General features: G+C 49.2%; 2 protein-coding genes across 2 annotated transcripts; one reads left to right on the top strand and one right to left on the bottom strand.

Annotated features, from left to right (window-relative positions):
• The first annotated feature begins 3317 nt into the window (after nt 1-3317).
• On the top strand, nt 3318-5269 carry LOC100834405 (probable sugar phosphate/phosphate translocator At2g25520). Its single transcript, XM_003568149.4, has 2 exons — nt 3318-4541; nt 4932-5269. The coding sequence occupies exon 1, from the start codon at nt 3447-3449 to the stop codon at nt 4506-4508; it is 1062 nt and encodes a 353-aa protein (XP_003568197.1). The 5' UTR covers nt 3318-3446; the 3' UTR covers nt 4509-4541; nt 4932-5269.
• A 2409-nt stretch (nt 5270-7678) lies between these two features.
• Nucleotides 7679-9512, bottom strand: LOC100823864 (EID1-like F-box protein 3). The gene has a single exon (XM_010232921.3). The coding sequence runs from the start codon at nt 8799-8801 to the stop codon at nt 7833-7835; it is 969 nt and encodes a 322-aa protein (XP_010231223.1). The 5' UTR covers nt 8802-9512; the 3' UTR covers nt 7679-7832.
• Nucleotides 9513-11574: the final 2062 nt, after the last annotated feature.

Raw genomic sequence — 11574 nt, 5'->3', positions numbered from 1 at the left:
AAATCTGTCCCACGATTTTGATACACGGTGTGCACCATGCAGTGATCTCTGTTCCTCTGCACGGAGTTACTAATGAGTTGTAAATTGCCGACGGCCGGACGGCGGCAGCAGCGGCCGAAGATTACGACAATTTCGCCGCTGATGAAAAGAAAACGAAAATCCAAGGGATATTAATACTCTGCCGCTGAAGAGATAATCCAAGGAATATTAATAGCTAATACCCTGCCGCTGAAGAGAAAATCCAGGGATACACGGTGCAAGCTATTTTGTGCGATTTCCAGGAACGAGTCAAAGTTCGGTGCTTTCCCTTTTCTTTTCTGCGATCGAAGTGCAGGGCTTTCCGCCCAGAACGCCGGACGGAATCCAGGCTGAAGCTCTGGTACGTGTCGGTACCGTCACTCGTCACTGTGCGTGCACTTACTTCAGAATTTGTATGCCTCTATTACATTGTCGAGTAACCATGTCGGTAGCTAGATCGTGTAGGAAAGTGTTCGGATATAATTGCAGCCTTATGTATTCTCGTAATGACAATGGTATCCTGACATGATGAAAAGGACAATGCAGGCCTAGCATCTTACAACGAACAACATTTTACTCGGGAGAGTTAGGCCTAACAGTGAACATCATTTTCCTCCAATAATTGACGGCGCTCTTTTTCTTTCTCTGAAGAATAATTGAAAGTACTTGTTCTTGTCACTGCATTCAAGTCCTCTAATACATCCAAGGCTGTGTGCTTCAGAGACTTGACGCATTCTGCGATGGCGTTGTTTAATCAAGCAAAAATGACTCTTAAATATCAAGACATCGACCGGTTGGACATATGTAAGCTTCTGCTGAATTCCCCGGCACTAGCCGTGTTTTAAGTTTTGAACTTTTCGTCGTGCAAAGAACTACTCTCTCCGTTTCATAATTCTTGTCGAAATATTACATGTATCTATACGTTTTTTAAAAATAGATACATTCATTTTTAAACAAATTTGAGACAAGAATTATAATATAGTTTTACTTACCAGCGTGTGTGATCCACGCAGGTGAGCTTAAGCGTGTAGTAATAATTAACTGATGGAAGTACTAGGACAGGTAAGTACTGGAGCGTATGTTTATGAATCCAGATCCAATCCTCCGTAAAGAAACAAGGTTTGGTATGATTGGAGGTGCGTGCATGATGCACCCAAGTGCGCTTGCACATGCTTCGCCAACGTTGATTAGGATTACGCCCCCCTTGTTACACACAGTAACCCATGATGATGAAACTAAACGAAAGAGATTCCTTCTGACAGACTGTCGTAAAGCTTAGCTGAGCCTTGGGTTGTCCTCTTGCTTTTACTACTTATTCCTTAATAGATTTGGTGTTTCCGATGATGGCATGTTTTCTCCCGGCTTATATATGGACAATCATACAAGATCTACAAGGAAGCAAATGCAATTCAATCAATTTAATCCTAACAATGATGACCTGATCGTGCTATACAAAGCTGTCTAAAGATTTGGAAAGAGATCGCCAAACCTTCGTGATATTCAGTTGGCAAATAAAATAAACGCATAAGACAAATGAACTCTTTTACAATTCCTGAAATAAATATGAATATTAAATTTCAATTTTCTTTCATCAAAGGTTCCATATTGATCGGTGCTCCAAAATACTCCAATAGAAATGTATGGAGTACCCCCATTAAAACAAGCAAACATTAGGTAAAAGAAAAGAATAAATCGCAAGATAACACAAGGATATTTTACTAATTATAATTTTTCAGTATACTAATACTTGTATGCGGACCTTATGATGTTAAAAATGTGCCTATAATATTCTTCGCTGACACTCCCTTTTTGCTAGAGTGGAGTACTCGGTACTGTAAACTGCCAACAAATAACGAACTAGGCCAACTTTAAAAACAAACCTCATGCGCAGTAACAGACTTCGCATAATTTAATTGTAATCCTAATAATGGATTATGTAATTCTACACGACAAACCCTCTCATGTAGCAACACTCTTATGTACTTTCTCAACATCTCACATCATTTATTCCTCGTAAACAGAACTTTTTCATGTCACTGTTGTTGTTCAAGATTGCCAATCTGCATCAATCTCCACCAATCTGCCTGCATTCATGTCGTTGCTTCCGTTTAAGATTGCCCATCATGTCAACGATAGAACCGTAAGTCCACCAATCTCCACTAATCCACCATGTATTTACTTATACACTAAAAATACACTAATGTTTTCCTAAATCACAACCCTTCAAGTGAATATTATATTTTATACTTTTCCGAGGAGACACGATGCAAAATGTTAGGTTTAACAGTGTGGCACGCAAGCTTACTGAGATATACTCCCTCCGTTCCTAAATACTTGTCGTTGTTTTAGTGCAAAACAGCAACAAGTATTTAGAAACGGAGGGAGTACAAAACTTATCTACTGACTAAAAATTAAGACAATGGACAAGAATACTCTTTGCTAACAAAACGGCCACCGACAAGGAAGAAGAGATTTAATTTGAGCGTTCAAGAGCCAAAAATACCAATATATAATGAAGAAAATTAGGTAAGCATTTATTCATTGCTATTTTCTCTCACGCCAATTGACAAGGTTTATTTCGGCTGATTAGGTTTATTTAACCAAATTCCAATCTTGGGTAATCTCCCGCATGGACAGCACAGGCAGCAGCTACATGCTTGTGCCCTTATTCATCCATGCCTTATTCTACCGTAGCACCAAAGTTGGACGTCATTTCAGCCATCCTATAGGCTAAGGTTCAATGGTCGAGATTGTTGCTCAAACACCACCAATGCTCCATTTCTAACCCTTAAACCCTTATTCCCAACCATAATGACAGGTTATCCGCCCTTAACCACTGTGCATGAGGTCTCGTTTTTTTTCCGCCATCTACGTCATCACGGTTTTAGCCCCGCCGACAAGCTAGAACCTGTCAACTGTAATTTATTATTGGCGCTATCTGACATAAACCAAATAATCGTGTCATTCCATCCTTTTCCATATGGCACCAACTCAATATGATTTACCATAATCTGTCCTCGCCCGGCTCATTGACCATGTCACACAATGAGTTCCACCAGAAGAAGGGGGAAAAAACGCATCGCATGACAGTTCACGTTCGTCCTTACAGCACCGTGTCAACGTCACAGTGGATTTAGTTCCTGAAAGAAAAAGAAAAAGAAGAAGCTGGAAAACCAAAAACGAAAGACAAGTCAAAGTGCTCCCCATCGGAACGACGCAATTTTCCACGTGGCCACCGCACCCAGTCCAAGCTTGCCCTCACCTAAACCCCCCATCCCCACCTCCTCTCCCCTCGCCTGTCCCCAAATCCTCAGATCCGCCTCTGCCTCCTCCCCTCCTCCTGCAGAGTCCACCGCGTCTCCCCCACGCGCCCCGACCCCCCGGATCCAGATCCGCCGCCGCCACCACCCGGCCGCGCAGGAGCAACCATGGCCGGCGGCGGGGGCGCCGGCGGCATGTCGGAGTCGGTGCTCCGGAAGGTGCTCCTCTCCTACTGCTACGTGGCCGTCTGGATCTTCCTCTCCTTCGCCGTCATCGTCTACAACAAGTACATCCTCGACCCCAAGATGTACAACTGGCCCTTCCCCATCTCGCTCACCATGGTGCACATGAGCTTCTGCTCCTCCCTCGCCGTCGGCCTCGTCCGCGTCCTCCGCGTCGTCGAGCCGCCCTCCTCGCCGCCCATGACGCCGCAGCTCTACACATCCTCCGTCGTCCCCATCGGCGCGCTCTACGCCATGTCGCTCTGGTTCTCCAACTCCGCATACATCTACCTCTCCGTGTCTTTTATCCAGATGCTCAAGGCGCTCATGCCCGTCGCCGTCTACTCCATCGGCGTGCTATTCAAGAAGGAGACCTTCAGGTCTTCCTCCATGCTTAACATGCTCTCCATCTCCTTTGGGGTCGCCATCGCCGCCTATGGCGAGGCTAGATTCGACGTCCGCGGCGTCGCGCTACAGCTCGCCGCCGTCGCCTTTGAGGCCACGCGGCTCGTGCTCATCCAGATCCTGCTCACCTCCAAGGGAATCTCGCTCAACCCAATCACCTCGCTTTACTATGTCGCGCCCTGCTGCCTTGGCTTCCTGCTCGTGCCCTGGATCTTCGTCGAGCTGCCCAGGCTGCGTGCGGTCGGGACGTTCCAGCCGGACTTCTTTGTGTTCGGGACAAACTCCCTCTGCGCCTTTGCGCTTAACTTGGCCGTGTTCCTGCTCGTTGGCAAGACCTCTGCGCTGACCATGAATGTCGCCGGAGTAGTAAAGGACTGGCTACTGATTGCCTTCTCCTGGTCCGTGATCCGGGACACGGTCACCCCTATCAACCTGTTCGGCTACGGGATCGCCTTCTTGGGGGTGGCTTACTACAACCATATCAAGCTGCAGGCCCTCAAGGCCAAGGAGGCGCAGAAGAAGTCCGCGCAGGCTGATGAGGAGGCTGGCTCGCTGCTGCAGGAGCGTGAGCACAGTGATCGCAAGAGCGACAACCAGGCATAGAGCACCAGACTCGATCCTGGCATGCCCACATTGGTTGGTTCTAAATCCATTTGTGTGATCTTTGTCAATTACATGCAGATTATGTTTACTATATAGCTCCTTGATTTGTGGACGAAGAGGAATAAATTTGGAGAAATGTGTGATTTCGACATTGACAAGATGAAAATTGCGATGTAGTTCCACCTGTATTTTTTGTTCAACTAGAGAAGTGGTAAAGATCAATTGGAAATGCTTTGGCACAATTAAATTGCCATCTTTCTACTTTTCTTGTGTCAACAATCAAATAGATTCACCTGTAGCAATTAGTCAACTGCCTGCTGTCGGACTCTATAATGTTACGTGATAAACCATGAAAATACTTGAATTGGTTTGTTTCCTTGAAATGTATCTTTCGTGGTTCTAATTATGATGGGTGTTGGACAGGGAATCTGGTGCAAAGTGCAAAGACTGTAGTTTGGTCTACGGTTGCTTTCAAGGAGGTGGATGCCGGTTTCGTTCTTTTGCTCCTTTAACTTTAGTTGGATCTGAAGAGCAAATCAAGAGAATTTATTGGTTTAGGGAATACTTGCACTTGAAACCTGCTTCTGGAGGGCTAGAAGAAACAGTTATGTTACCCTGTCATTTTTGTTTATTTTCGCTTTTCTGTCCACCGCTCGCTCATTGCCTATTTATTTGTTCAAGTAGCCTAGGTAAAAATGTACTGCGTATCGGTATTCACTTTGGTGGTTATCTTCTATATATAATGAGCTTACTGTAATCTATATTCTGTAGTTGCATCTGTTAGATGTTTGATCTATGCATTGTTTTTGTTGCATCTGTGTGAATCTTTGCTTGATCATTTTACACCTAACGGTGCATCTCTAGTGGCCAGCTGTTTATACTTGTTTGTCACTGGATTCGGATACGGTAGCTTCAGTTCCATTGTCACACATTCAGATTTCAGAAGTATGACATGAGAAAGTAGCATTTGGTATCTAGCAAAGCATTGTATTTTTGTATCAACTGCATGTTTACACGACTTCCTTTTCTCTAGCTCGCATTGTATTTGTGTGTCATCTGCATGTTTACACGACTTAAGTTTCTCTAGCAGTTCGTTGCTCTGAGTTAGAATCATGTCATGGGATTGGGACCTCCCATTTTCTTGCATGATCATCATTTGACATTCATTTGCTTGCTGAGGGGAAGCATTATTATTCAGCTTCTCAGTTTATTTGCCCTCACCAGTAGTTGAACTGTGTAGTTAAGCATGTTTGGTAGCTGAGTTGTATTAATTCATAGTTGTCTTTATCACTTGAACGACCGTGGGCTGTATGGTACTCCTGCTCCCTTCCTACTCCCTGTCGCTTTGTGCATTCCATCACATAAGTGGAGTACTAATCTTACAATCCTAGCAGAAATTGAGGTTTGATGGTAGGGTTTCCTTTCTTCATAAATGTAGCCTGAAACTCCTGGTCCCGGTCGCTTGATCTTCACTGATTGGTTCGTACTTTTGGTCGTCCGAATCTGTCTTGGTGTTATTAAACTAATCAAGTGGCAAGCTGAAGGCAGCATAAATGGTTTGTTTTGGAAGCATAATATTATGCCTTCGGACTTGAGGCATGTTTACCCAATATTTTGGCTTCAAAGTTTTACAAGGACTTGTTGGTGGCGCAGTGTTGGGGCAGGTTAGTGTTGTTTTTAACCTGCGCCGGAGACATCAAAGCAGCCACAATAGGGGATTACTTAGCTTGTAATTAACCCGGTTAAGAACTGGAGTATGTGCTTAGTAAGTAGATTATTCTATCCGATTTGAGAAGTATTGATACCAGAATTTTGGGAGTTGCGTTCCTACTAGTTGCTGCCTTTTCTGGGGACCGAACAGCCAGAGCAATCGCTCCTAAGATTGCTTACGAGCAAATCGCTCGCCCTGTTTGGTGCATGCGACACCACGCAACAGGTTGTTTATGTGCGAAACTACGCAAGCCTTTTGCTGCTTTTGCCCTTTTGCCATTCCCTAGTAATAAAGCGCATGTGGGCATTATCCACTAGGACTAGGAGGACCATATTCGAAGCTAGTGTGCGTATGAGCTACAACATCACTTTGATCACTTCGAACGCAAGGCAAACTGCAAACGGACCAACAGGTCATATTATTATCCTTTCTGCCGAGGACGAGACCTGCAGCGTGTTTTGTTGTAACGCTCCAACACGAGCTATTTTCTCATGCTTATCTTATGATACCGTGTGGTATAGAGCTGGGGTTGAAGTATTAACTTGTAACATGTAGATTGTTACGAAAACTTTTAGCATGTAGATGTGTCGTTACGCGATCAATCAGTCAGGAGATCTCATCTCTTGGCTGCTGTTACAAAGTCTGGAACCTACTACGCCTCTGCCGCGCGTTTTGTAGTAGGTCTAAGTGGCAGTAATCCCTGATTACCACTGCACAAATACTTGTACTGCATCACCTTAATCCTTTCTGTCGCACCACAGCAAGTTAAGTAGCCAGCTTACTAGCTGAGCAAATGTTACAGAATTTAGGGATTTTGCGCTTGGGTGGAAGGATGTAACGGGATTCAGAGATAGTTTACCGAAATGTGCCAGAAATTTCTTGGATGCCTAGCTTGATTACCTGCAGGCTGCCGGCTGGAATCACGCACGTTCCAACCAAATCTGAATTGCATGTACAAATCTACTACCTCTGTGCCATAAAGATTGTCGCGGCTTTGAACTATGGCTGTTTCAAAGTCACGACAATCTTTATGAAAGGGAGAGATACAGGAAAGGAACGAGGCACTCTGGTCTGAAACTTCTGAATTTCGAGTACGACAGTCCCCGGCTCCGAGCCTTCCCCTCTTCCGCCCATGACAGCCCAAATCCTGCCACCGCGAGGCATCAATTCATCGAAGGTTTCCCTTGTGATTAACAGCGTAGCTCGTTTCTACTACCTCTCAGCATTGCAGACCGTAGTTGCGTGGTAGATGCGCGTGCATTTGGCCCGGACAAAGCCACCGGATTCAGATCGGAACTTCGGAAGTCACTCGTCAGATCGGGTCAACCAAAATGGAATCAGAGATCCCCCACACGCGTGTGACCCTCGCCGTAAAGGGTGAGGGTACGGACGGCGGTCGGAACTCGGAAGCGCAATGCAAGGCGGGCTCGCGGCTCGCGCCTCGTCTGAACCGGTAAAAAAGACAGCTGCACAAAGTCGATTGCGATTTCTGAAGCACACACCGCAGCACGCACCAGATTTAATCTCCAGCTTACAGAACAGAACAAACGGAAGAAGAAAGATTCTAGTACAACTTCATGTCATGCGGCTCTAACTAAACACTACTCTTGACTTTACAGCTCCATGCGGCCGCCGTCCTCGTCGCTGTCGACGGCAGCAGCAGCAGCGAACGCGTCGTCGTCGTCCGAGTCAGAGACGCCACTGCCGCCGCGCCGGCCTCTGCCTTTCCCTTTCCCTTTCCCTTCGTCTTCGCCCTCGCTGGAGGAGGAGGAAGAGAGCCGCGCAAGCCAGCAGCTGCCGTGGAGGTGCCCGCTGACGCAGACGAAGTACTCGAGGCGTCCCTCGTGCGCGCCGAGGCGCTGGCACGCGCTGCGCGGCGCGAGCCCCGCCGCCGTCATGCTCCAGACGCGGGCGCCGCAGTAGGGGCACCGCACGCGCGGCTCCAGCGGCGCCCGGCCGCCCACGAGGCGCGCCCGCGTGCGCGACCGCATGAACCCACGGAACACGCCCCGGTACGCGCCCACGACGTCGTCGGTATCGGCATCGCCGGGCACCGGGTGCTCGCAGGGGTCCGACACGTACAGCAGGTCCCCGCCGCAGCGGCGCGACAGGAAGCTCCGCCCGGACGTCTTGGAGAAGCGCGACACCGGCGCGAAGTGGCCCACCACGGCGGCGCGCTCCGCGCCGCAGCAGAAGAGGAGCAGCTTCGCCAGGGCCGGCCACCCGCCCCCGATGCGCGCGCCCGCGGAAGTCGTGGTGGTGAGCGCGGACACCATGCGCGGCGCGCGGGAGACGCAGAGCTCCCGCCACAGCACGCGCTCCGCCACGGCGCGGAGGCGGCGGCTGACCCGGGCCGTGGCGCAGAGCGCCTGCGGGTCCCAGTTGAGCGCCCGGAACACGAGCACCAGCACCTGCTCGTCCAGGATCCCCACGTTGACTCCCCGGATCCTCGCCCCGATGCAGCGCCCTACCCCGTTCCACTCGTCCGAAGCAGCCACGGCGGCGCCGCTCCCGCTCGATTTGGTGCCGTTGCTCGCCGCCGCGCCCCGCAGCTGCCTCATCTCCCGCGTGCCTTCGCTCATTCTCCCCGCTGCCGCGCAAGCCCGACCCAATCTGATATGATCTTCTGGTGTTTGTGAGCTGACTGTGCGTCGCGTGGTTACTCGTACGGGTTTCCTAATCGGGCTCGAGGCGGCGCCGGCCGGTGGCCTGTTATATACGTAAGCTCGCTCGCGCTTGGCACGCACGGCACGGGACGGACCCGAGATCCCTGACCCGGCCAGCCGCCCACCACTCCTCGTGTCGCCGCGGCCGCGCGACAATTGGACGGCTCGGGCCCAAACCAACCAAACCGCTGTTGCTTACGGTGGTTGGCACCTGGGTCCTGGGCGATCCAAATCCGAACTTTCCCGATAAATATCTCCCCATCGGCACGCTCTAAATTCCTCTGGACTCCATGTCTCCATGCGTGCGTCGGTACGTGCTTCCATGCATCACCAGGGAGGAAAGGACCGAACAACACTACAGTGCCACTCGTGGACTGTCAAGTCTGTCTTGCATCTTTTGAGTTCTTGACCAGCGCCGATATGGACTTCTTGTCAGGGCAAGATCGGTCCGATCCAGCTCTGCCCAGACAGGCAGCGCCGTTGTTGCGCATACGGGTACAGACTGCAGAGTAAACAACAGGCCGTCGTCGGTCACAAATATCTTGGAGCAGACACTGCATATCTTATCCCGTATCCATATCATACAGAGTCCGTTCAGAAAAGCAATTCCGTCCGTTTCAAAACAGATCATGCGAGCTTTATCTGACGTGCTCTACAGCGGCAAACGGAGTGCCGGCGACTCAAGCGACCGGCAGCGGCTCGGACACGTGCCAGGTAGCGGTTGCTGTACGGCCGGGGTTGCAGGGCCACGCGCCGGCGCCGCCTTGCTCGGCGGGACGCGTGGCGCGCATCACGGCGACGTCGCCAAATCATTTGGCCGGGATCTGGTTTCGTGCGCTCCCCAAACCGGTGCGGGTCAGGACTTCAGGGGTGGTCCGGTGCGTCACCCGCCGGGACACGTGTTGCTCCGGCAAAGGAAAATATCTAGGGTTGCGTGGCGTGATGCGATTGGCTGTAGGGACACGCGTCGTGCTGAACGGTCGAGCGGGGAGAGATCCTTTGTTTGACGGCAATGTGAGCCGTACACGTGCACGTTTAAGCATCCTGCAGAACAGCAGTGTGCTGGAGTAGAATTTCTCTTGTTTTACTCGATGAAAGGAATGGACGGACATGGACGCGGCGTTAGACAATTGACGTACCTCGCCTAGAGCATTTTCATGTCGTGAGAGATGCCTCCTCTCTCCGATGCCGATGCTTTGAGAATAACGGAATCCCGATTATTCCAAGTGTCGGTCGGCAGCCGCAGTCCGCGGCAAGCATCGGCCAGCGGTATCTGCAACAATGGTTACTATCAGTCTATCACCTGTGTAACACCAGCACAACTGCACAAGCGCGCGGCAAATATGTGGTGAGATTTGGAAACGCAAACTCGTGCGTACTTTCATTTGCCTCTGCGGAGACCAGTGTTTGTGCATTCTGTATCAAATGATTCTGATTCTGGCGTGGTACTACTAGCTTTCAGTTCGAGCACGGGGGAACCAAAAGGACACATAAGCACAAGGCATGTTCGAGCAACCATATGCATTGAGACACGCATGTCACCGAAATCGCTGGTAAAGATTAGAGTCAGAATGGTAAATTCGGTTTGTTTTTAGAGGATCAGAAAGCGTTCAGTTCGATACAATCTGGCCCGGTTCTGCATTCCTTCGACACCAACAAAGTACCCACGCTTGAGAAATTTGGGCCACAGTGTTTCGAAGCCTGTGGCACTTATTTAACTCTGGGCCGGTCATGCCCAACGGGCTTTCTTTTAGGCAATGCATCCTTCTTCTTTTTTGAGGTCAAACAGCCAACTTACTAACTCGCTAACACTTGCTTACAATCACTTCTAACACTGTGATGAAGAAAACTCGGGGCACTATCAGCCCAATCTACAGAGACACCGTTCAAAGCTCCAAACCTAGCACAGAGCCACGAAATTCGCCTCGCGCCTAAAAAAATTCTCAAAGCTAGTAAAACATTGGCTCAACTCCTCAATCTCACAAAAAATAGGAACAGTTACTGCTCAATGTTTAATCCTCTGTGCCCAAAGATGCACAAGATCCGCACGGTCAGATTCAAGGATGACCAGCGCAAAACCCTTCTCCTTGGCAAAAGCACAAGCATCCCGCAGAGCCAAAGCCTCAATGACCAGAGGATCAACGATCTTCTCATAAACGCAGCATCAGGCTGCTATGGATCCAATACCTCCACGAATCACCATCCCGCCAGCTGCCGGCCTTCAGATTCATTAATCGCTCCATCATCGTTAATTTTAGCAGTCCCCATAGGCGGACCATGCCGGGTACAAGTCGGTCCTGACTGCCTCACCGAGCTCGCAGCCGATTTCTTCTCCAACACAGATACGGATTCCATAATTGTTTCCACGGACTTAATCGCATCGAAACCCATATCATCATGCGCCCAACGATTTCTGGAATCCCAAATCGTTGCCTTGATAGAGATGATCAACTCCCTCTTTCCTTGATCAAACACGGGAAGGCACACATCCTTCTTCTTCGAGTACTCCCAAGTTTCTTTCGGTTGAACCAAAGTTGTTGAGTTCTTGCAACTTGCAATTGCTCCTTTTCAATTTAGACTACGTATCCAAGTGAAATGTCCCGTCCCTTCTTAATCTTTTTCTTCTTTTTTTTTTGCAAATTTGCAATTGCAAGCCCATCCCTTCTTAATCAGCAAGCGCAGGGAACGT

The sequence above is a fragment of the Brachypodium distachyon genome, chromosome 2 (genome assembly GCF_000005505.3).
Source record: "Brachypodium distachyon strain Bd21 chromosome 2, Brachypodium_distachyon_v3.0, whole genome shotgun sequence".
Taxonomy (NCBI): domain Eukaryota; kingdom Viridiplantae; phylum Streptophyta; class Magnoliopsida; order Poales; family Poaceae; genus Brachypodium; species Brachypodium distachyon.
The sequence above is the reverse complement of the archived record's forward strand: the minus strand, read 5'-3'. Positions and strand labels throughout refer to the sequence as shown.